The 25070-nt window shown below is 40.6% G+C and overlaps 2 protein-coding genes across 5 annotated transcripts in view; one reads left to right on the top strand and one right to left on the bottom strand.

The window, feature by feature from the left end:
* The window catches only part of FBXL21 (F-box and leucine-rich repeat protein 21), a 16891-nt gene extending 2700 nt beyond the window's left edge, over nt 1–14191 (top strand). Inside the window, exons 1-7 of one of the 4 annotated variants that reach the window (XM_014948223.1) lie at nt 1–26; nt 3600–3695; nt 5306–5446; nt 7888–8339; nt 9634–9756; nt 10466–10637; nt 11915–14191. In XM_014948223.1, coding sequence (XP_014803709.1) covers nt 7968–8339; nt 9634–9756; nt 10466–10637; nt 11915–12558 — 1311 coding nt within the window. In that variant the 5' untranslated portion in view covers nt 1–26; nt 3600–3695; nt 5306–5446; nt 7888–7967 and the 3' untranslated portion in view covers nt 12559–14191. Of the gene's footprint in view, nt 27–201; nt 332–3599; nt 3696–5305; nt 5447–7887; nt 8340–9633; nt 9757–10465; nt 10638–11914 lie in introns of those variants that run through there. The other 3 variants (XM_014948224.1, XM_014948225.1, XM_014948226.1) reach the window with 3 other exon arrangements.
* A 1833-nt stretch (nt 14192–16024) lies between these two features.
* LECT2 (leukocyte cell-derived chemotaxin 2) lies at nt 16025–24228 on the bottom strand. Its single transcript, XM_014947690.1, has 10 exons — nt 24141–24228; nt 23347–23485; nt 22168–22325; nt 21091–21261; nt 20203–20320; nt 19496–19647; nt 19004–19174; nt 18116–18233; nt 17340–17491; nt 16025–16266 (listed from the first exon to the last, which is right to left on the bottom strand). The coding sequence occupies exons 1-10, from the start codon at nt 24184–24186 to the stop codon at nt 16073–16075; spliced, it is 1419 nt and encodes a 472-aa protein (XP_014803176.1). The 5' UTR covers nt 24187–24228; the 3' UTR covers nt 16025–16072.
* Between the last annotated feature and the right edge of the window lie 842 nt (nt 24229–25070).

Raw genomic sequence — 25070 nt, 5'->3', positions numbered from 1 at the left:
TGCGAGGGAGCCGCGCCCGGGCGGCGGTGAGCGGCTGGGGCGGAAGGGGGGGGTGAGGCCGCGGAGTCCCGGGGAGGGCGGTGCGGGGTCGGGCTGGGAGGGCAGACGCTCGCCGCTCCGGGAGACCTTAATTCCCGCTGAGCCGTGAGGAGGCCTGACCTCGGCAGGGCTTCCGTGTACGTTCGTCAGCCCCCGTCCTCGGCCTGAGGGGCGGTGACCGGTCAGGGGCCCGGCCGCGCTCCCTCCCCTCAGGGAGAGCTGAGGAGGACGCCGCCGGGAAAGGTAATGCCCTGCCCCGGGCTGCCTTCGCTCCCAGCCGCCTTGTGCTGAGGTAAAACTGTGCAGGAAGGGTTTGATGTAACATATTAAAGGCTCGTACCCTCTCGAAAGTCGCCCGGTTTTCCCCACGCCGGTGAAATTGACAGGGGGGTTGCTTCGGCGGGGTGGGCGTCCGACCTCGGAGCGGGGTGCTGGGGGCGCGCCGGGCCGCAGGCTGGAAAAGAAGGGTTGGGGTTTTTTTCCGCTGTGAAAAGCTTAAATGGTGTGAAAGTCGGGTCGAAACGTTTCTAGAAAACTTGTAGAACGAATGCTTTTTTTTTTTTTTTTTTTTTTCTGCCGTGTGGTGTTTGGGTAAGCCCTCAAGAGAACTCTTCAGATGTGTCATGTGGTAAAACAAACCAAGTCTTGGGTGTTGCTCATGGTCTGAAAGCTGTTCAAGTGGGGGTGGCTTTCTCCTGAAAACAATGCATCAGTAGAACATTGAATAGCTGAGTTTTGCCACCTAACTAACGCTAAAAGTGGCAGTGCGTTTATATTTCTTAAGTTAAAACTAGTGTAAGCATTAAGGTGTGCAGCTGAATGCTGTTATGTCTCTGAGGTTTTGTTATGAACATATTAAATATGTGATAAATCCCTTGAGAAAGAGGCTCGGTTAAGAGGAAAACAAGGATTGCTTTAAAAAATAATAATAATAATCCTGTTCAGGAGCAAAACCGCCACCCATTAAAAGATCATTGTGTCTTAAGTGAAGGAAGAGCTTCATCTCGGAGCTCATCATGCTGTAGATTTTTCTGAGACTTAAGTTTAAAATGCATTTTTGATCTATATTTTAAAACATGCTCAGTGATTGCATTTGAGGCTGCGCGGGCAGTTCCAGCAGCTTTCCAGCACTCCTTCCCCAGGCGGACTCTGAATTCTTTTATGTTGTGAGCGGGTGACCTTCATACTATCACTGCAACGTGTATCTTTTAAATTTATTTTTTTAAAGACACCGTGATTAATGTGACAAGTATTTCAGCTGTTAAAGGCAGATCCATACACATTAATTTCCAAGCATTAGAAAGTTAAAGTTTAATTATCATGATACCTGCTTTATCTCAGTGGATTTCCAAGTTTAGTTATTTGAAAGGGTTTTTTTTTTATTTCTCAGGAACTTCGTTTCTGCTGGATTTGGGTTTTTTAGGGTTTTTTTTGCCTTTTTTTTTTTTACTGTCTCTGTCAGAAACCTGGGGTTATGGTACTTTATTTTATTAGTTCCTTTAGAGTCCTGGTGTTGAGAGCTTAAAGGGGAGTCTACGAATCGGAGGAAGCAGTTGTTTTCTTTGTGGCTTGAATCTGTGATATGTTGGGTTATAGTAATAAAACCTGTTTTTTTGCGATGGACTCTGTAGCAAAGGAAGCAGTGAACAGCTGCTGTCTTTAACTGAGCCACTGCTGAGCGTTTCTCACAGCCCCCTGCCAAGACCCCGTGTCACGGGAGAGATTTCAGCGTCTTGATTTTAGCAGAAGTTTACGGTTCTGTTACCAGGATAAGCTGCAGAAACTGTTATTTAGCTTGAATTTTTCTGGGTCCCTGATGGGTTTTGTGGATTTGAGTTTTGAGTAGGAGAACCTGCAGCTGTGCAAAATACTTGATTGCAGAACACTGAGGGCGTAGAGTTTATAGAGGAAAACCACTGTAGAAGGTACTGCATTAATATTTGATACTTTGCTCTACGCAAATGAGAATATGAATAGATTTGTTAAACCCCATCAATTACCAGAGTGTTTCATTTCAACGACTGTGTTGCTGCTGTTTATCTTTGATAATAATTTGGCTAACTCTACTTTAGACTAACAATTCACTGTTACTTACATAACAAGCTTGTATTTGATTGCGTCTCTGATAACTAGTTAGTTTTCTTTATAAACATTTCTGCTTACACGTGCTGACATGGTTGAAGTGGCTTTGGATGGTTCTTGTGGCCTTGGATACTTGCAGGAATCATCTTAAGACTGTACACCTGATTTAATTTTTTGTTAACAAGAACTTTAACTTTTTATTTTTTTAGTGTAGTATCTAAAATTTTGCTACTTATATCTGCAATGTCAAAGTATAAACTTCTTTCTGCAGTGAGGGCTTCTAGGACAGGTCTGTGAAAGAAAAGCTCACTTAATCAGTCTGTAGTTAGGAGGGAGCATTGAGCTCTTAGAGGTACCCAGCCCAAATCCAGGTGCCTGCTGAACGCTGTAGCCAGTCTTTATCAACAACTTAATAAAACTATATTTGATACATTTCTTACTATAAAAGGATATTACTGTCCTTGTCTTAATTTTCAGATGTTATTTTACTATTAACAGTTATTTTGCTTGCAGCCCCACTGAGAAGTGTTGGGAAGAACACTGAAATCCTGAGTTTAGAGCAGCAGTTTTCTCCCAGCCCCCATGATAGGCATGTAAGGTTTATCAGGAGGAAGATTTCAGTTATTTGATGTGTTTTTTATAAAAGCAAACCTAGTAATGTTCTTGGGGGTTAAAACTTTGAATGATGACTTTACGACGTGAGACACTGAAACACAAACTTACCTGTAAAGTAGTATTAAAATAAAATAGCATGGAGGGAGTTAGGGGACTTTTAATGTAAGTCCTCGTGATGTGGTGGTTGGTGATACACCCGCCAGCTTTCTGGGAGCTCATAAACTGGGAGGAGGCTGCAGACTGGGAGGTGTGTTGTTGGTGGAGCAGCGCTTGTCTCACTCCCTGCCATGTGACACTGTACCCAGGGCTGTGCTGGGTGGGGACGTAGGGCTGCTCACGTTTGGTGGTAGGAAGCTGTGCCATGTGGCTTCTGTGTTTTCATCATCTGTCACGTAGTTCCCTAGGCCAGTAGCCAGCCTTGCCCGTGGAGGGGAAAAGGCAGGAAAAAAAAACTTTCTGGATTTTTTTTTTTTTCCCCCTGATGTTTTCCATGACGCTTAGGTGACATTAGTAGTTATGGACAGTGTGGTTAACCAAACTTCACTACTAATGGTAATGCAAATATTGAATAACTTACTGTTTACATTGTACTGTTGGCCAGTGCAATGTAAATGTAGCTGCAATATTTGTTTCCCATTGGTTTTATACTTGATCTGACCTCACGTTTCTAGCAATGACACAGTGGTTGCATTATGGAATAAGCTACCTTGTGTTTAGATGATGCCCTCAAGCTCCTTTACTAAAGCAAGAAAATGTATAAATTGGTGTCAGCGTTTTTTCCTATCATTTTTGCGTGGGATATAATGCAAGGATTATTTTTTTCCAAAACTAACAAAAGTTTTTGTGGCATTTTATCCGGACAGGAGGGGAAAGCAGACAGATGCTTGTGAGTGCCCCATGGCTGCAGCTGCCTCAGTTCACTCATTTATTGCCTATTGTAACTTGGAAGCGTTCTTTAGGTAAGAAAGCTGCTTCAAAATATGTCATGCTGTTTATAAACTTACACTTAATACTCTTCTGTCTTGAATCTTTAAATTGCATCTCGGTGTCTTGTGCTCTCAATTATAATGTTATTTATGTTTTCTGTTTGCATGTGTCATTATAAACCTACCTTTTATGTATGAGGAAACTGACAGCACTTTTGCAAATGCATTTTATTTATAAACCTGCCTTTTAGGAGTTAGAAACTGACAACACTTTTGCAAATGAATTTTTGATGCTGTGCAGAGTTAGCAAAGGGACACTCCGCTTGCTTCACAGGAGACCGTGTAATACTTGTAGACTGTTTGTGCAATACAAGGCCACCATAAATTATAGCCTTTGTTTGTGCAATACAAGGCCACCATAAATTACAGCCTTCAGATACCATCTGTGAACAGAGTGACTAATGTGTATCAACTTTCTAATTATAAACAAGCATGGCTGTGCAGATTTTAAATTTTCTGATGTGTGAGCTGAGCGACAGCATTACTTGCACAGATTTCAGTACTTGAGTTTGATTTTGCTTAGGAGATAGGGGCTGCTTCTCTTGTTGCATTCCTAATTAACACATGTACTACATCTGTGTTAAACTTCACAACTATAAAGCTGGGCTGTTTTTCAAAAGGTGGTGATATGACCAGGGAGAATCTAAAGCCTCATGTCTCCCGTCTTTTAAAGGAAAAAAAAATATTTCAACATTAGAAGGTTTCTGAAGATGTTATTACTGGCTGAACACAATAGTTTGAAAACTTCCATTTCTAATCTACTTTTTCATTTCAAATCTGTCATGACTTAGTAAAATGATTGTTGTTCTTCCTGTAGCTTTCATTAAACTATCTTCAGACAATATAAATGGGTAACAGAATTTGGAGGGTTTGGGTATGCTTTCTTAGAGCAGACCAAGATACTTTTCATGATAAGGTACAGGGTAGCTTTTTCGTGTTGGTATATGGAAGCGTATTCGTACATCATTGGTATCTTGCTTTCTTAGAGCAGACCAAGATACTTTTCATGATAAGGTACAGGGTAGCTTTTTCGTGTTGGTATATGGAAGTATATTCGTACATCATTGGTATTTTTTTTTTCCAGATAGAGTTTAATTTAGCCAAAACAGTTTGTTTACTATCAAGATTATCATGATGTAGTAAATATACTTTTTGGAATAGAAGTGAGTAACGTTTAAAGCCAAGAGTCCTTAAATTTTAAAATATCAGAAGTCATATCTTTAACTATTTTGATTTGTGTTGTTTTGGTAGAAAGTAAGCTGTGGGTTTGTAATTCCTTTAGATCATATTCAAGAATCCAGAGGTGTATTTGTGTTGCATAAAAGAAATGATGTGACTAAAACTGTAGATAGAGCAATAACTAGATTTGTGCCAACGATTACACCTTCCCATTAGTTAAACACTAGTTTTCAGGTAACATTTGGTAAAACTAATCGCCACATTCTGTTGTTCTACTTCCACACCAGCCCTGCAGAGGGATGTGTACTATGTATCTGAGCCTTTGTTCCAAAATTGGGTTTAGTTCCTCCAGTGGGTCACCTAGACATTGCAGAACAGTTTTTCTTTGGTCGGTGGCTTCACAGGTCAGTTCATCTTCTGGGACCCGTCTCTGCCTTCTGGTTAAGGAATCCATGCACACATACAGGATGACTCAACAGTGGGATGGATGGTCAGATACCAAAAAGGTGCTGGTAACTTGACAGGAACTTCCACATTCTTTGGAGGTATGTGTGCATGTAAACCTCTTGTTGAATACTGCCTGGATTATATCACATGGAACTGTAATGTAGTTAACTTCAGTTGTGTTTTAAAATATCTATCTTGCGCAGTTTAATTATTCAGAACAAAATAAACATTCACGTTTTTGTAGTGAATATTAGGACTTCATGCTTGGTAAAAAAATTGTGATATATAAGCAATGGAACCTTTTTCTGGCTTTACATCCCACATTGAGTAATATAATGTAGTTCTGCTAAAGTACTGCAATGCAGAATACTAAAAATAGAAATTTTAGAGAATCTTATTTTAAAGGGATGTAGCAGCAAGAACAAGTTACAGCCACGTTCCTTCAGTGAGATCATGGATACATATACTCCATGTCACAGGTCTTCATCCGTCTGGGCTGGGTATGGTGCATCTGGTCAGTAGCCTGGCCTGTGCTTTAGGGGAATGGTATCTTTTCTGGTAGTTTTCAGATGCCAAAACTTCTTGGTGGGAGCCAAAACAGCACCCGTGAAGCTCAACTAAGTTTCAGATAAAGTGAAAGTGTCCTTTTTTTTTTTTTTTTTTCCAGAAACTTAGATTTTTCTAAGGTGTTGCAGATTTGCATGAGAAGAGCAAAAGCATAGAGAAGCTTCCCAGACAACAGCATTTGTTTAATTTCATTTTTTGTTCTGGCCTTTACAAATTTCAGCTAAATTTGTAATTTCTCCCAAGGAGAAAGGAGGGAAAAAAAAAAAAAAGCTGAACTCAAGCTAAATTTAGCAACACTGTGAGAAGCTGGAAGAGAGAGTTATGCAATGGTTAATTACTACATCCACACATAATGCTTTGGAATGCCCATTCATTGTGTGACTTACAGCACTCAAAAGTCAAAACATATAACCATAAAACATGGTCGTATAGATGATGATTTGATAAAATTTTAGTAGCAAAATGTTTATTCATGCTGAGCTTACATCTTCATTGCATTCATAGCACTAATGTATTGTTTAGAGATGCTGCTTTGTTTTGGAGTGTATTGTTCTTCATTCTCTTTGACTTGCTGCCTTTGATCGTTAATGCAAGGCACGTGTTTCTATTCAGGGAACAAAAACATTATTAAATACAATTTAAGGAGTGTCACTAGCTTAACCTTCTGCATGTGTCACTTAACACTATCAGAAATGGAACTTTAAAGAGACTAAGTGAAGGCTTCTGAAGACTGCTACAATAAATTCCTTGGTGGTTGAGATGATTTGTCAGGAGGACAAACAGTAGTGAAGCTGGTAATGTGAAAGCTCTTCGCTACTTGGCTAGGTTTTTCTTTCCAGTTCTCAAGGAATGCACATGCTTTCTTTTCAGAAAAATGGAGTTACACTTCTGTGTCAGGCACATCATCAGCCATAAAGGTGTTTTTTTTTTCGTAAGTTGGGGAAAATGCTGGAGAAGTTTTTGATAGTCTGTATTTTGGCAGCTTTTTCCGGATTTTTGGTGTGTTTCTACCCCCCTGGCCACTGAAGATACTATGGAAAATTTTCAGTCCAGAAAAAGCATGCTGTGAAGGTTGCCACAGAAGATTGTTCAGTAATAACAGATAACATGTTCTTTTTGTTGTTGAAGAATGCATGGTTGCTTTGCAAATGTTAGCTTCAGGCTGGTTGGGAAGAGATGAGGTCTGGCTGAACTCCTAATTAATAGGACATTGGAGAAGGGGCCTCATCCCACTGTCAAATGAAGTGGCATTTGAAGCGGTTAAGACGGTTGTTGAGAATTGACTGAGACAGAATGGACTTGAGTTGATCGCTCTGCTTCAGCATGTGAAAGCAGAGCTTTGCCTTATTCTGCTTTTTTTTCTGCTTCATATGGCAAAAGTTCTTTGGTGAAGTAGGTTCATGCGGTTTGCTATATTCTGGGGTCCTTTTGTTCTGCTGAAAAGCAGCACGTGAGCCTCACTTACTTGGCCCTAATTTGATAATTGGCCTCTGAAGTTTTTTGTTGTTAGTTGTACAAACATTTTCCTCTGCCTGGCATGATTTAAAAGAAACAGCTCAAAACAAAAAAAACAACAAAGCAAAGCAGGGGGGGGGAGGTGGAAGTTTTTGAATCTATCTCTTCTGAATACATCTGTTCCAAGTTCATTGTTGTTTAAAAAGGGAGTTTATGAATTGAGTTCTCTAGCTGATAAAATTCTTCTAGAAATCATTTGTAGGTTCTGTAGTTTGTCTGCTGAGTTTAAATGTAAAGATAAATAGTCCTGCTAAACTAAATTGCTGTTAAATACTTCTTTTTCTACAAAGTGCTTGATATACTGTGAAGTACTTACACATTAAATATACTTGGTAAATTAACAAATGCAAATTCTCCAGATTCAAATCAAGTTATAAAAAATGAAAGGTATTGAGAAAGAAAGTCCTTGACAATGTGTGTGCACTGGATATTGACATAAGGGTGTACCTTTTTTCAGAGCCCTACTGTGTGTGAGACCTTTCAGGAAGCGGCGCAGTTTGGATACATCAGATCGTGCCAATACCTGAGACTTTCACGATGAAGAGAGCTAGGCAGAAAGTTGTGGTTGAAAATGAAGCTCCTCAAACATCACAGAAAACCAAAAAACAGAAAACTTGTTTGTATGGCTCGGTGTTTGGGGAATCTGACTTGCACACCTCCATAGACTGGGGGAGCCTCCCGCACCACGTCATTCTGCGCATTTTTCAATTTCTACCTTTAGTAGATCGAGCCAGGGCATCTTCTGTTTGTCGAAGGTGGAATGAAATTTTTCACATCCCGGATCTCTGGAGGAGATTTGAATTTGAGCTTAGCCAGCCAGCCACTTCTTATTTAAAGTCTACACATCCTGATCTCATTCAGCAGATTATCAAGAGGCACGCTGATCATCTGCAGTACGTCAGCTTCAAGGTAAGTCAGGGATGAATGGAGGCTGGTTTTGTCGTGTTACTGGGCATGACAGATGCGGCTTTTCTGTTGGTAAAGGAGGAGAGAATGTCATGCCATACAGGGCTGAAGATACGTTTTCAGAATATACAAAATATGTAGGTTTTGTGAATCAATGATAGTGGCAGTCTGAGTACTCGGAAGATTATTGTGCAGATAAATTTCTTGCACGTGGAAGCACTTGAGGAAATAAGTTTGTGTTGTATGTATAATTTGCTTGCAAAATAGAACTGTACAGTGAAGAAAGTCTTGAAATTTAAGAACCGTGCTTTGAAAAAGTATGTGTAAGATTCTGTGCCTGTGTTTTCAGCTGATTGACATGTAAGGACATAATTAAATAACAGTATATTTGATGCAAATGTGGCCTCTGTGTATAGTCTCAAGATTGTATGAATTTGGGCATTTTTCATTTTAATGCTTGGTACAGTTCACTGTTTATCTCAGGAGATCATAGTGGGAGTTAGAGGTGCTTTGTTTACTTTTGGCAGATGCTCCTTAGGGGAGCTCATGGTTCTAAGCTGTGAAGGAAAAGCACAAGAAAGGATTGATATTAACGCTAGGGTGAAAACCAGAAGCTTGCACAGCAGTTCATGGATAATCAGTTACTAAATACCTGTAATTTCATATAACTTCATATAACATGAGAATGAATTGGCATTATAATGTCTCAGTGCAACTTGTGTGCTTTTTCAGTGATTCTTTTATCTCAACTACTACCGAGGAGGAAGAGGAGATGAAATAGTGATTTGTGCAAAGTTAGCCATCAGGTTTATAGATGAATTGAGAATCAGTCATTATTCAACACGCAAAGGTGTTGCCCTTGCTGTAAGAGTTTAGAATCGGCATTTTAAAAAGGTGCTTACATACCACTGACCATCATAACACTAATTGCAGTTGTTAAGAAGGTGTGAGGTCATTTGAAGAAAAGGCTTAGAGGTGCTTACATACCACTGACCATCATAACACCAATGCTAATTGCAGTTGTTAAGAAGGTGTGGGGTCATTTGAAGAAAAGATCTGAGCTCTCTGTTCACACTGGAAATACCCAGCAGTCATACTCAGGAAAACTTTCTAATAGTAACTTCCCTGAACTCCTGTCTTGAAATTTCTAATTCACGTTGCATTTTGTCCTTGTGGTAAATGTAGTGTGATGCGGCACAGCTGAGGGAGTGTGGACCAGGCAGTCTTGGCTATTCATGATGCTGTTTTCTAAATAATAATAAAGAATGACTTGATGATTTTTAAATTGCTTTTCTAGGTTGATAGCAGTACTGAGTCAGCAGAAGCAGCCTGCAACATCCTCTCTCAGTTGGTGAACTGTTCTATCAAGACCCTGGGTTTGATTTCTACAGCGAAACCAAGCTTCATGAATGTCTCTAAGGTGAGGTTCTACAAACTGTAACTAGAGTGTACCTACAAACTAATTCACTCTTAAATTATTGTAGCTTTCTTATTGTGTTGTTATTCAGCTGATAGTAATTTTTATGAAATGGTCTGTATTTATTGGCATATCTTTTTTTATTTGTGGCATCTGTTAGTATTAGGAAAATACTTCAACATTGATTCCATTAATTAAATTCAGTAGTGGTGTAGAAATGGGGAATCTCTTAGAAGGCTTGAGTTTCCTTATTTATAGATTAAAAGATAAGTGATCACACGCTGCAATATATTGTTAAAATATTTCAAGATTTTTTTTCTTTGGCTGTAGGTCAGAGCAGAGTTACTTTCTGGAAAATGAAATAAATGCTGTTTCCTTTTTTCCTACATAAAAATTCTAGATACTTCAGACATCACTATATCCATTTGTTCCTATTTTATTACAGTGAAAAGATAAATCAGAGCGGATGAGTTAACTACTGACTGTAAAGTTAATTTTTTTCATGTGCAGCAGCCTGTTTTTAAACAAAGGTTTACTATGTTTCTGTTCAAATAAGCCATTTTGTGACACAAAAACGGGGATGCCTAAGAATTGATAGGTTTTGTACTCTCTGTGCATGCAAAACCTGAGGTTCAGGTGTTGAAGTTCTGCCTGTCTTTTCATAGGATTGATTTATTTTTTTTCACCTCCCTCATTCGATTTCCCCAAACAGGCTCATTTCACTTCAGCACTGACAGTGGTTTTTGTAAACTCCAAGTCTTTATCATCAATCAAGATAGATGACACACCGCTCGATGATCCTTCCCTGAAGGTTCTCGTTGCTAACAACAGTGACACTCTAAAACTGCTGAAAATGAGCAGCTGTCCTCATGTATCACCTGCTGGTAAGTAGCCAATATATATGAAAAATGTAGTAGTGAAGTATCATAAAACAATAAGCAAGACTTAATTTGAAACAAGTTATTCATAAAACTTCTAGTGCTCTTCTGAGTCTCTTAACAGAGGCTTTTTATTGACCTAGTCTTGGCTTGGGACAATTGGAAGGGGAATAAGAATAGTGTCCTTGTGTTACTGAATGAGTTGGATTAGTGAAGATGGAGGTGCTTCTCTCTTGACTGCATCTTCTAGAATCCTAGAGATTTCTTTTGTTTCTTCTTCTCGTCTGCTTTAGTGCCTCTGATGGGCTTGAGGAGGAAAAGCCTCCAAAAAGAAAACACTGTAGAGTCTACAAATTTGAAAAACTTAGTAATGTAAGACTCTTTCAGTTCCTGTGGTGCCCTCGTGTGTCCAGATCTGGTAGTACAGCCTTGCTCATTTCAGCATTGGTTGGTGAAGTGCTCACATCCTACAAAATACAGGGTCCCTTCTTGCTTACCTTTCTCTTAAAATTCTGGTTCTTGGGAAGGGGAATCCTGGTCTGGTCTCTTTCCTATGTTCATATCCAGAGTCTACAAAAGGTGATTTAATCTGTGTATTTTTAGTCCAACAGATTAAGAGCAGTTATGTTGGTTATGTCTTAATTCAGGCAAGGGTCTGTTTCAGCATAGCTTTTAAATTGGGCTGCTGGCGGTCATTTAAATAGAATGCTCAAAATTCTGGTTCTTGGGAAGGGGAATCCTGCTCTGGTCTCTTTCCTATGTTCGTATCCAGAGTCTACAAAATGTGATTTAATCTGTGTATTTTCAGTCCAACAGATTAAGAGCAGTTATGTTGTTTATGTCTTAATTCAGGCAAGGGTCTGTTTCAGCATAGCTTTTACATTGGGGTACTGGCAGTCATTTAAATAGAATGCTTAGACAAATGCTGAAGGAAGGAGTATTAAGGAAGGCAACGGTGGCAGCTTCAGCTGGATCTTACCTAATTTCAGTTGCCTCTTCAAAGCTGAGGAAATTCTGCATAGGGAAGGGCAAAGAGGAAGACAGATATGCAGATCCAAGGTGAATATTACTAGTTAGACTCAGTGTTTTTACTGATAAGTGTTTACGGCCAAAACGCCCATAAAAGTATGTGGGTGTTTAGAACTTTATCATATTTCATAGGGTTTTGGATGTAGACATGAATAATCAAGCCAGTAGAATTAGTACTTGCTTGAGTTCTTCAGCAAACAGCTGTGCTTATAATCACTTTTCGTTTTACAGAGCATTTTTTTTTTGTTCCTCAGGAATTCTTTGTGTTGCTGACCAGTGTCACGGACTTAAGGAGCTGGCTTTGAACTACTACATACTAAGTGATGAACTGCTGCTGGCTCTTTCAAGTGAAAAACATGTTGATCTCGAACACCTTCGCATAGACGTTGTGAGTGAAAATCCTGGACAAGTCCAATTTCACACTATTAAAAAGCAAAGCTGGGATGCTCTTCTTAAACACTCCCCCAAAGTCAACATTGTGATGTATTTCTTCTTATACGAAGAAGAATTTGATGCTTTCTTCAGAGAGGAAACCCCTGTTACTCACCTTTACTTTGGCCGGGCAGTCAGCAAAGCAATGTTGGGTCGTATTGGCATGAATTGCCCCAGGTTAATTGAGTTGGTTGTGTGTGCTAATGGACTTCAGCCTTTGGATGATGAACTGATTCGGATTGCTGAGCGCTGCAAGAACTTAACAGCAATGGGACTTGGGGAATGTGAAGTGACTTGCAGAGGTTTTATTGAATTTGTAAAGATGTGTGGGGGCAGGCTTACCCAGCTGTCCATCATGGAGGAGGTGCTGATTCCAGATAACGATTACAGTTTAGATCGACTGCATTTGGAAGTCTCCAAACACCTTGGAAGACTGTGGTTTCCTGATATGATGCCAACGTGGTAAATTCTCTATATTAGTGGATAAGCTGGTAGAATCAGGGCGTTGCTTTCTATGCAAATAAAGAATTCAAAAATGAAATATGGAAACTTGTTTCCAGATTTGAGCTTCTGTACCTTGAAAACCTCTAGTAGTGTAACAGCAAAACTAGAATGTTAATGGTATAGTGAAACAGAAAATAGATTAAGTGTACTTAACACTTCTGAAAGTATGTCTATGGTTTACAGGTGCTTCAAACTCTGGTGAACTTGGGCTTCTCTGAGCTTCAGTTGAAATGTTCTACTCACGTTAAATAATTTATTTTTCATGTCTTTGTGCAGTCTTTCCAGCCTAGTCAGAAGAGGACTAGGGAAATGTTTTTCCTTTGGCAAATCCATCTTTAAGGGAAACTGAATACAGCTTGGAGTTCAGGAAAACTGTATTATTTGTCATGATGTTTTATACTGCTATTTTTCAAAATGTTCATGTTATAAAAGTAAAAGCTTGTACATTAATACACTATCCCAGGTTATTCAAATATGTAATCTAACGCCTGACAAGTTTATTAAAATGTTCTGGTAAATAAGCTTATACTTAAAAAAAACTTTCCAGTTTTAAATTGCACTTTAAATAATTTTGTCATATGAGCTAAACTCTATAGAATGCGTTGTACAGTGTGTTGTTTTTTCTATTTTATGCATTAAATGGGAAAATTGCCTGTTAAAATGAATGATTTTAAATGTTTGGGTCTAGATTGATTTCTTGGGTGAATGATAAAGCACAGTGGAAACTGCCAGAGTATAAGGAAAAGCTTCTGGGCTGATGTCTGAATGCTGTTCTGTGCTTTCATTATTGAGATAAGGATGTCATAAATGGGGCAGGTGAGAAGAAAGGATCAAATGGAATACATTTGTCTTGGATCACTTTCTATCTGGAATCAAGGATTTAGAGCCATTAGAGCCAAAATGACCTGTAAAAATCCTGCCTGTATCTGAGCTGTGCAATAAGCTCCGATTTGTAGAGTAAGGATTGCTGGAGGTGATCCTGGAATTTTTAATTCAGGACTCTTTAATACTTTTGGCTATTAGTTGGTTTTTGAGGATGAAGATTTTATTTCATTTCTTTGTTTTCTTTAAAGTGCAAAGGAAGGGTGAGTTGATGTGAATTAGAATATGTATTTTTGTGTTGATGTTTTGCACACTGTAAACTGAAAGGCACCATATATGAATTTTGCTGTAATTATTTTCATGCTGTAGTTGCTCTATCTTCCTATTTATAGTGAGAAGTCTACGTTTGATTTGCTCTTAGTATTTCTCAGATCAAATGTCAGTTGCTTCCATCCTTCCACACTTACACTTCTCTACTCCAAAAATAACAGCTACACAGTTAAACCAGGGTTGTCCTGGACAGATTTGTTCCCAGTTACAAGCTAAAGGGTTTAAGATGACAACATCTAAAGCCTGTTGGACTCGGTAGCACATTATTGCCTCTTGAGTGGTTAAGAAGCATCTTCCTCTGGTTATTAGCACCTGCTTCCATAATCAGGGGGATTATAATTGTCTTTTGTTTAAAAGACTGAAATATTTCTAAACAGTATTTGGTTTAATGTGTGGTTTGCTTTAACTGTAAACATAATAAAGTGATCTAATATGTTTACTGATATTAGACTTTTATCCATCTGTTGCTCCACGTCCTCCTGTTAGGCAGGGTTCTGTCCTGTTAGAAACCATCTACCCAACAAACCTGCAGAGAGGCAGTAGAAATCCGGTTTAACTGCTGGATTTTGGTGAGTTAATCATTGTCATTTCATGTTCACACCTCAAACTTGAGGATTTGTGACGTGCTGAAACCATAAAATGGAATATGGACAAGTCTTGTAGATGGTTGGTAATTTCTAGAATCCTCCATGTCTCTCTACACAACATGACAGCATTGATGAGCTATCAAAGACTAGTGGGGTATACAGAAATATAGTTTAGGAGAAAACTAAAATGCTTTGAATATTGTCCTTTTCTCAGCCCCTGTTACTAAAACAGCTTTTCTGTGAGGGCATGAACGTTAACTTGCTCCAGCTCCAAGCTTCTAGCTAAAATGCTTTGAATATTGTCCTTTTCTCAGTCTTTGTTACTAAAACAGCTTTTCTGTGAAGGCATGAACGTTAACTTGCTCCAGCTCCAAGCTTCTAGCAAAATGGGCCTGCATTTACTAATCTTGTGCATAGCAAAATGGGCCTGCATTTACTAATCTTGTGAATTTTGGTGTGATTTTTTTGCCACATTCACTCTCCTAACTGATCTTAACAAGGTACTTGAGTTTATAACTAAATGGGTGTGATTTTTTTGGTGTGATTTTTTTGGTTCATTCGCTCTCCTAACTGATCTTAACAAGACACTTGAGTTTATAACTAAGTAGCAACAAAACGGATGCATTAGTTTCCATGTGAAATACTGATTCTTCACTGGCAGTGTGGGAAGCTAATTTTAGTTGAAAGGCAACTTCTGAATGTCAAATTTTGTATTTTTAGTGTTAAGTTTGTGCTATGGTATGTGCATTTTGCTTTGGGAGGAGTGTCAAAACACTGCCCTGTGTAAAGCAGCATTTACTTCTTTTCCTTCATTAGTAGGTCATCCTTAATGACCATGATGGAGGTATTGCACTTGATGAGAACCTGTAGATAGTTGCCTGCCCCCTTGGGTAGCCGGTTCTTCAGAGCTCTGCTTTGTCCTCGAGAGGGCAAGTTTTATCTCTTTTATTGGCTTTTTCTGTTTTTTCTGCCCTGCAAAGCCTATAATGCACTGATAGAGTTTGTTAGAATAGCTAAACCCCCCAAAATGGAGCACAGAATTTACCCCTGGTGTGTGAAGGAGATCTGTAGGGTCAGTAAAAAGTCCAGGTTCCAGTGGGGAGCTGAGGGCAGTGCACCTCCTCTGCCACGTGAGGGGGCGAGATACTTTTCATGCTCCTGACTTTTTGGAAAAAAGTCCTTGAGAAAGCTTATAATTAGTCGTTGCTAATTTCCTGATTCCCTCAAAAAAGCCCAATACCCCATACTCTACTTTTTTTTTTTTTTTTTTTTTTTTTTTTTTTTTTTTTCCCCTTGTGTGGAATCTCTTTTGCCACCCAACAGAGACACTAGTGGTTCTGGCATCACAACTCCAAACGGCATCTTTTATGCCTTGTGGAGTGTTTCAGTAAATTCCTTTCTACTTTTCCTCAGTCCAGGTGCCTTCACCTTGGCAAACTAGATTTCTTTAGATTTTGTAGTAAAGTTCATCAATTAGCCTAAGATACGGTGTTTGCAACAATTAGAGGTGCTTAAAAAAGCAGTGTATATTACTGGAGTGTATATATTGCAGTGTTCTGTAAGCCCCAAAGTAACATCAGATCAGCAGTAATGTTGTGTCTATTGTGTAACTCTTTCTATTCTATAAAATACACTTTTTTCCTTCCTTCGCTGAGACGGGCATGGTAAGAAAAAAAAAAACAAACCAGCTTTTGGATGCTGAGATGAATTTATTTGGAATTTACTGCGTTTCCCATTTCACCCTCTGTGCTGCCCTTTCCCCCTTTCCAGGTTGGGAGTGGGATCCGAGCGGTCGCAGTTCTCGATGTGGATGTGGGATGTGATCCCAGGGAACACTCTCTGCATGGGCAGCATTCGCCCCAGGACCTGCCCCTTAGAGATTCTCCCGCTGTATCTGACGGGGTGGATGCAGACTATTTTGACACAGAAGCCTGGTGAAGACAAGAGGAGGGAAAACTTTAAGTCACAGGTGATAGGGCAAGAGGAAACGGCCTCAAGTTGCACCAGGGGAGGCTCAGATTGGAGATTAGGAAGAATTTTGACATGGAAAGGGTTATTAAACTTCGGAATGGGCTGCCCAGGGAAGTAGTGGAGGCACCATCCCTGGAGGGATTTAAAAGATGGGTTGACATAGTGCTTAGAGACATGGGTTAGTGATGGGGTTTTTATCAGGTTGATGGTTGGGCTAGGTGATCTTGATGGTCCTTTCCGACTCAGACTAGTCTATGATTCTATGATGCTATGATTGTTCATCTGTACTAACTCTGTTTCCAAAATACTAACATTTTCTGCCTCGTCCTTTCCACTGAGAGCACAATAGTGGAAATGCCAAAATAGCAGAGGCACTGTGGTCGTAAAAAATAGAGATAGTGGTTGGAGCTGTTGGCTTGTTGGAAAAGGAAAGATAGGAGACAGGGATAAGGTGGAAATTCCTGCTTCAGTAAAGAGAAGAGCTCAAAGACATTCTACAGAACTCAGTTATTTGCATTGTAATATAACAAAAAGTCTGTGTCTGTGTGTTAATTGATAGAAGATGCAGTGTACCTTGCTTAGCTACTTGTCCAGGTGCAAGGTAAGGCATCCTGTATGAGTTGGGCTAGGTGATCTTGATGGTCCTTTCCGACTCAGACTAGTCTATGATTCTATGATGCTATGATTGTTCATCTGTACTAACTCTGTTTCCAAAATACTAACATTTTCTGCCTCGTCCTTTCCACTGAGAGCACAATAGTGGAAATGCCAAAATAGCAGAGGCACTGTGGTCGTAAAAAATAGAGATAGTGGTTGGAGCTGTTGGCTTGTTGGAAAAGGAAAGATAGGAGACAGGGATAAGGTGGAAATTCCTGCTTCAGTAAAGAGAAGAGCTCAAAGACATTCTACAGAACTCAGTTATTTGCATTGTAATATAACAAAAAGTCTGTGTCTGTGTGTTAATTGATAGAAGATGCAGTGTACCTTGCTTAGCTACTGAAAAAAAAAAAAAAAAAGAAAAATAGGTATTTACCTGATCCCCTAATTTGGACTCCGTCATCGATGGCATTTCCGTTGTGGAAGAATTTAATGGGTCCAGAGAGCTCTCCAGAGAAGGGAGCGTACACGGTTGCCCCATCAGAGCAGATGACATCCACGGCCGTGTGCTTTCCTTTACCATTGCGCCTGAAATTAGAGAAGAATTAGGGAATTAGAGAAGTTTCTTGTCAGGCCTAACGTTATGTAGAGATAGGTCAGTCAGCAGGCTGCCAGATCTGGAAATGGGTTGTTCCTACTGAAGACAGTGTTGATATAATTGACTGGCTGAAGAATCTGTGGAATATTTTTTGGGGTAGATGACGTAATGCTATTTAGGGTTGATCTGGTAGAGTTGAAGTTTTGCAAATTGGAGGGGGAAAAAAAATGCCTTTAAATAGAACTGTAGAGCCATAGAAACGTTGGGTGGCAGGTACATCCCATCAAGGACATCAAGTCCAACCTTCCACTTGAGTCAAGAGTGTTCCCAACACCAGGTCAGGTCAGGGATGGCCCCATCAAGGACATCAAGTCCAACCTTCCACTTGAGTCAAGAGTGTTCCCAACGTCAGGTCAGGGATGGGTCATAAATCCTCCAAGCACAGAGGTTTTATGAACAAGGTGGGCAGCCTGGTGTGGTGCTGTAGTCAAAACATCTCCTCGTGTCCAACCTAACCCTTCAAAGCTGTAATTCTTCAATGGCTTAAACAGAGTTTCACTCTTATTTTGGTGGAAAAGCAACAAAACCCCACAGGTTCCCCCACCATCCAGTACCTTGGAGCCCCGTAGTACCCGCAGCCGTAGCGATCGCAGCCCCGGATCTCGTTTGTAGGATTTCCAGAGCACACTGTGGCCCAGTGCGTGTCTTGTTGTTGTGGGAATGGTGGAACAACTTTGAAATACAGAAACACAGCGCATGGAAGTTAATGGTTAGGTTCTAAGCATTGTATGTTTGTAACTCCTATGTTTCAATTTTAATTAGGTAGGAATACACTGGAATTACATCCCATGCACGTAGTTGGATGTTTCCTCTGCAAAACTTGTCCTCCTTTAGGAAATGTAAGTAGAACTACGCTTAAGACTGGATTGTAATGTGTCTAGATTAGGGTTAGAATAGAAGGAATATGCTTTAAAGAGAAAAATTCAAAGAGTATCACAGTTCCTAGACTGTAACCTGAGGGATGGGAAAAGATTCTGTTTTGTTTCTTGTTCTGTGCCTGGGCTGATGGGACTGGACTCTTCGAGTCCTCTGTTACTACAAACATAGTATTTGTATTTGCAAAGAATCATCCCAAAATCTGCTAAGGTGTGATACTGAACCATTGCTGGTAGCTAAAAGCATAAAAACTAAGAGGTATCTGACTTGGTTTGTTGCTGAGACGTGATGCTGCTGTTCCATGGAGGGGCAAGAAATACAACTTGAGAAGCTGATACATTCCCCTTCCTGCATCACTGCCTGTAGTTCTCTTATACTATATTTATAATGTGTATTTTCTTTCTCTTTGATGTTGCTGTTGGAGAGAACCTAGGACAGCGGGGACTTGCTATTTGATATTACTGCCCTTATATGAAATTGATTAATAACTTAAAACTTAATTTTCATTCATTATACTGCTTATTCTGGTTGGTGGTTTTCGGTTGGTTGCATTTTATGTTTTTTACCAGGCGTAAGTTGCTGCGTAGGATCCGAGTGGTCGCAGTTCTCAACGTGGATGTGAGAGATGATGCCAGGAAAGACTTTCTGCATCGGCAGCATTCTCCCCAGCTGCTGCCCCCTCTGGATTTGGCCGTGGTACCGGATGGGGTGGATGCAGACGAGCTTGACACAGAAACCTGGAAGGGATGGGAGAGGAAGCCAGGTCAGGAAAGAGGGGCTGCTTCTCTTCTTGGGGTGAGCAAGAAACCTTCCTCTTGCTGGAGGGCTGTAATGATGAAGCAGAAGTCAAAGTACCAACTTTGAAGCAGGTCAAAGTACCAACTGTGCTGAAATCAAGATTACTTGGATTGTTATAGAAAAGAGGAAAAGAGGGGGCTGGAAAATAAGGTCAGGAAAACATCCTCTCAGCCAAACTGAGGGCATATTTCTAATACTTTATTTTTACCATTTCCTTTTTCTTTTTTTTCTTTTTTTTAGTTAGAAAAATAGGTATTTACCTGATCCCCTAATTTGGACTCCGTCATCGATGGCATTTCCGTTGTGGAAGAATTTAATGGGTCCAGAGAGCTCTCCAGAGAAGGGAGCGTACACGGTTGCCCCATCAGAGCAGATGACATCCACGGCCGTGTGCTTTCCTTTACCATTGCGCCTGAAATTAGAGAAGAATTAGGGAATTAGAGAAGTTTCTTGTCAGGCCTAACGTTATGTAGAGATAGGTCAGTCATCAGGCTGCCGGATCTGGAAATGGGTTGTTTCTACTGAAGACAGTGTTGATATAATTGACTGGCTGAAGAATCTGTGGAATATTTTTTGGGGTAGATGACGTAATGCTATTTAGGGTTGATCTGGTAGAGTTGAAGTTTTGCAAATTGGAGGGGGAAAAAAAATGCCTTTAAATAGAACTGTAGAGCCATAGAAACGTTGGGTGGCAGGTACCATCCCATCAAGGACATCAAGTCCAACCTTCCACTTGAGTCAAGAGTGTTCCCAACACCAGGTCAGGTCAGGGATGGCTCATAAATCCTCCAAGCACAGAGGTTTTATGAACAAGGTGGGCAGCCTGGTGTGGTGCTGTAGTCAAAACATCTCCTCGTGTCCAACCTAACCCTTCAAAGCTGTAATTCTTCAATGGCTTAAACAGAGTTTCACTCTTATTTTGGTGGAAAAGCAACAAAACCCCACAGGTTCCCCCACCATCCAGTACCTTGGAGCCCCGTAGTACCCGCAGCCGTAGCGATCGCAGCCCCGGATCTCGTTTGTAGGATTTCCAGAGCACACTGTGGCCCAGTGCGTGTCTTGTTGTTGTGGGAATGGTGGAACAACTTTGAAATACAGAAACACAGCGCATGGAAGTTAATGGTTAGGTTCTAAGCATTGTATGTTTGTAACTCCTATGTTTCAATTTTAATTAGGTAGGAATACACTGGAATTACATCCCATGCACGTAGTTGGATGTTTCCTCTGCAAAACTTGTCCTCCTTTAGGAAATGTAAGTAGAACTACGCTTAAGACTGGATTGTAATGTGTCTAGATTAGGGTTAGAATAGAAGGAATATGCTTTAAAGAGAAAAATTCAAAGAGTATCACAGTTCCTAGACTGTAACCTGAGGGATGGGAAAAGATTCTGTTTTGTTTCTTGTTCTGTGCCTGGGCTGATGGGACTGGACTCTTCGAGTCCTCTGTTACTACAAACATAGTATTTGTATTTGCAAAGAATCATCCCAAAATCTGCTAAGGTGTGATACTGAACCATTGCTGGTAGCTAAAAGCATAAAAACTAAGAGGTATCTGACTTGGTTTATTGCTGAGACGTGATGCTGCTGTTCCATGGAGGGGCAAGGAATACAACTTGAGAAGCTGATACATTCCCCTTCCTGCATCACTGCCTGTAGTTCTCTTATACTATATTTATAATGTGTATTTTCTTTCTCTTTGATGTTGCTGTTGGAGAGAACCTAGGACAGCGGGGACTTGCTATTTGATATTACTGCCCTTATATGAAATTGATTAATAACTTAAAACTTAATTTTCATTCATTATACTGCTTATTCTGGTTGGTGGTTTTCGGTTGGTTGCATTTTATGTTTTTTACCAGGCGTAAGTTGCTGCGTAGGATCCGAGTGGTCACAGTTCTCAACGTGGATGTGAGAGATGATGCCAGGAAAGACTTTCTGCATCGGCAGCATTCTCCCCAGCTGCTGTCCCCTCTGGATTTGGCCGTGGTACCGGATGGGGTGGATGCAGACGAGCTTGACACAGAAACCTGGAAGAGACGGGAGAGGAAGCCAGGTCAGGAAAGAGCGGCTGCATCTCTTCTTGGGGTGAGCAAGAAACCTTCCTCTCACTGGAGGCTGTAATGGTGAAGCAGAAGTCAAAGTACCAACTTCTGCAGACGAGCTTGACACAGAAACCTGGAAGGGATGGGAGAGGAAGCCAGGTCAGGAAAGAGGGGCTGCTAACTTCGAAGCAGGTCAAAGTACCAACTGTGCTGAAATCAAGATTACTTGGATTGTTATAGAAAAGAGGAAAAGAGGGGGCTGGAAAATAAGGTCAGGAAAACATCCTCTCAGCCAAACTGAGGGCATATTTCTAATACTTTATTTTTACCTCTTCTTGGGGTGAGCAAGAAACCTTCCTCTTGCTGGAGGGCTGTAATGATGAAGCAGAAGTCAAAGTACCAACTTTGAAGCAGGTCAAAGTACCAACTGTGCTGAAATCAAGATTACTTGGATTGTTATAGAAAAGAGGAAAAGAGGGGGCTGGAAAATAAGGTCAGGAAAACATCCTCTCAGCCAAACTGAGGGCATATTTCTAATACTTTATTTTTACCATTTCCTTTTTCTTTTTTTTCTTTTTTTTAGTTAGGGTTGTTTTTTTCCTGCTACCTGTTTTTCAACTCCCTCCTTCCCTCCTTTCCAAAAAAAGCATAGGAAAAGGACTGCATCCTGCTGGTGCCAATTTCCGATATTTCTTAGCAGCCGCCTAGTTGTGCTTCAGTGGAGGGACTAGAGAAGGGTGTAAGATTAATCAACGCTTCTTGAAGAGCCACAGAAACCTTACTCAAGTAAATAAAACGATTACACCACAATTAAGCCACAGAAACCTTACTCAAGTAAATAAAATGATTACATATGTGTGGCTCACACCACATCTGCTGTTAATTACTTGCCTGACCCCCTGATTTGGACTCCGTCGTCGATGGCGTTGCCGTTGTGGAAGAAGCGAATGGGTCCGGAGAGCTGGCCGCTGAAAGGAGCGTACACCGTCGCTCCGTCGGAGCAGATGACATCCACCCCCGTGTGCCTGCCACCCCCCTTGTGACCGTGCCTGAAAAGAGAAATACATGAGAAAAGCCTGTCAGGCTTAACATGATGCACAGCTACAGCAAAAATCAGTGCCGAATGACAGCTGAAGCTTGGCTAACAAAATATATGTGTCTGCGATGAAATTGGAAAGAAGTAGTGGCTTTGCTCCATCTTTTATCATTGCAAACTCTTTGTATCGCTCTGACCTTCTTCAAAAAGGGGGATGAGATTTAAATTTTAAGCGTGGTTTTTTTTTTTATTTATTTGCCCAAGTTCATGGGATATTTCAAGCTGTGATGGAAAAGTACCCCTGTTCTACCCCAAAATGCCTCCGTGCTGCTGCGAAATAGAATCTTCTGTTTGGTGTTTTTCTCATTTAGAAATTTGGGAGTTGCATGGTGAGGATGGATGCTTCTTATAGAGCTTGGAGAGAGGAGATGAGAGGGAAACACAGTGAAGGCAGGAGTCATTCTATGTATAAAAGCATTTTTAAGGGAAATATAACCTATTCTATTATAGGTGCCTGTTTAAACTAAAGGATGCTGGCAGGCTTTAGCTTGTATAAATTGATCTATTTAGCTTCCTGTACGCTGTTGCTGAATGTTAGTTAAATATCTGGTCTATCAGCAACAAGAATAAATGACAAATCCTTGAAAAACTTTCCAATAGGTGCCTGTTTAAACTAAAGGATGCTGGCAGGCTTTAGCTTGTATAAATTGATCTATTTAGCTTCCTGTACGCTGTTGCTGAATGTTAGTTAAATATCTGGTCTATCAGCAACAAGAATAAATGGCAAATCCTTGAAAAACTTTCCATTTCCTTTACTCTGGCTGCTAATTCATGTAATGGTCTGTCTTGCTTCTTCCCCTGGGTTCCTAGCAGTGGTGTTACCACACTTCTGCAAGACAGCCAAGCAACGTCCCAAAAATGAGTCAGAGGTCCCTCAGACAACATTCTCAGTGTCAGCTCTGGTTAAACCCTCCTCTCTTTCTCCCTTGTGAACGTTAAATTTAGGGAAGCAAGAGCAAACCCCGCTGCGTTACCTGTCGGCGCCGAATTGGCCGCAGCCGTATCTATCGCAGCCCCGGATCTTGTTGGTGGGGTTCCCGCTGCAGATCTGTGCCCAGTGCTGGTGCTGCTGTTGGGGAGGGTGAGGGTGGGCCTCCAGCTCCTTGGCGAAAACTTCACGTGCAGAAAGAGGAAAACGGGGGAAAATCAACCACCTTCTTAGCGCAGTACAACAGAAAGTGTTACGGTGCGAGATAAGGTGTTAGAAGTGGAAGACGTGAGCTCACGGGAGTTTAGAATTTCAGAAACTGTAGGTAAAAGGACACTGTACAACCTGCAATATAGACTTGATGGCTTTTTCTTAAGGTCTTATTTTAGGACCTCAAGTATATGTATATATATAGTGTTTTTAGTGTGTAAGTATATACACTAAAAAAGCAAAGCTATAGATGAATATTTCTAATATTATTTTTTTGAAATAAGTCAAACTATTTTGACTTCATAAAAACTCTTAAACACTTCAATATATCACTCTGAATGCACACCTAATTCCGTATTTTATACTAAAAAAGCAAAGCTATAGATGAATATTTTTAATATTATTTTGTGAAATAAGTCAAACTACTTTGACTTTATTCATGAAAACTCTTCAACACTTCAATATATCACTCCAAATGCACACCTAATTCCGTATTTTACAATAGTCATAACTGTGCACATTACCATAATTTGTCATAAAATTAGATTGAAAACAATTAACGTTATTTATGTTGGAGAAAATTTCAATAATCCAGTCAAGACCAACTGTGATATTTCAATGTCAACTCACCAGTGGAGGCCAAGCTGACCAGAGTGACCAGGCTGAGAGCTGTCATCTTGTGGCCGTTTCACCGCTGTTCTTTGAGTGAATCAAAGACGTTGAGCAGTAGCTGCCTTGGAGTATTTATGTGTTTTTGAAATCCCAACTCTGGTGTCTTGGCCAACCGGTCTTGAGCAAAGTATTACAGCTCTTGGGCAGCTGGTGTTGCCATATTAGGCACTGAGGATGTCTACAAACTCTAACAGTTGTTAGAGCGGGTTGGGAAAGACGGATAAAATAGTCTCTTAGCACACAGTAACAGTTGGAAATGAAAAATCCCACATTTCAGGAAGCTCTGGTTGAAGCATTTCTTAACACCTTTTCTTCCCCCTCCAGAAGCAAGGGCACACTTAGGCCAGAAATGGTTGGAACCAAGAATCTGGTCCAGAGGATTGAGCTGGAGGGAAAAGATGGGCAAAACTCCACGGTGGACGTAGCCAGTTTGTCTTCTCCTGCTCATTCCAGTACCTCCTCCCTAGGCGTATGTGCCCATTAGAGCTTTCTAACAGAGTGATGGAGAACATAAGAGGTGCAACGTTTGGTGTAGCATGAATATGGCAATGCAGGAAGGACGTGGACCTGTTGGAACAGGTCCAGAGGAGGGCCACAAAAATGATCAGAGGGCTGGAGCACCTCTGTTGTGAGGACAGGCTGAGAGAGCTGGGGTTGTTCAGCCTGGGGAAACCTTCTAACAGCCTTCCAGTGCCTGAAGGGGCTACAGGAGAGATGGGGAGGGACACTCTGTCAGGGAGTGTAGTGATAGGATGAGGGGGAATGGTTTTAAATTGAAAGTGGCAAGACTTAGATTAGACTCTAGAAAGAAACTCTTTGCTGTGAGACATCGGAACAGGTTGCCCTGAGAAGCTGTGGCTGCCCCATCCCTGGAGGGGTTCAAGGGCA

Source organism: Calidris pugnax, unplaced genomic scaffold (assembly GCF_001431845.1).
Source record: "Calidris pugnax isolate Ruff unplaced genomic scaffold, ASM143184v1 scaffold27, whole genome shotgun sequence".
Lineage (NCBI taxonomy): Eukaryota > Metazoa > Chordata > Aves > Charadriiformes > Scolopacidae > Calidris > Calidris pugnax.
This window is presented reverse-complemented; position numbering and strand designations above follow the sequence as displayed.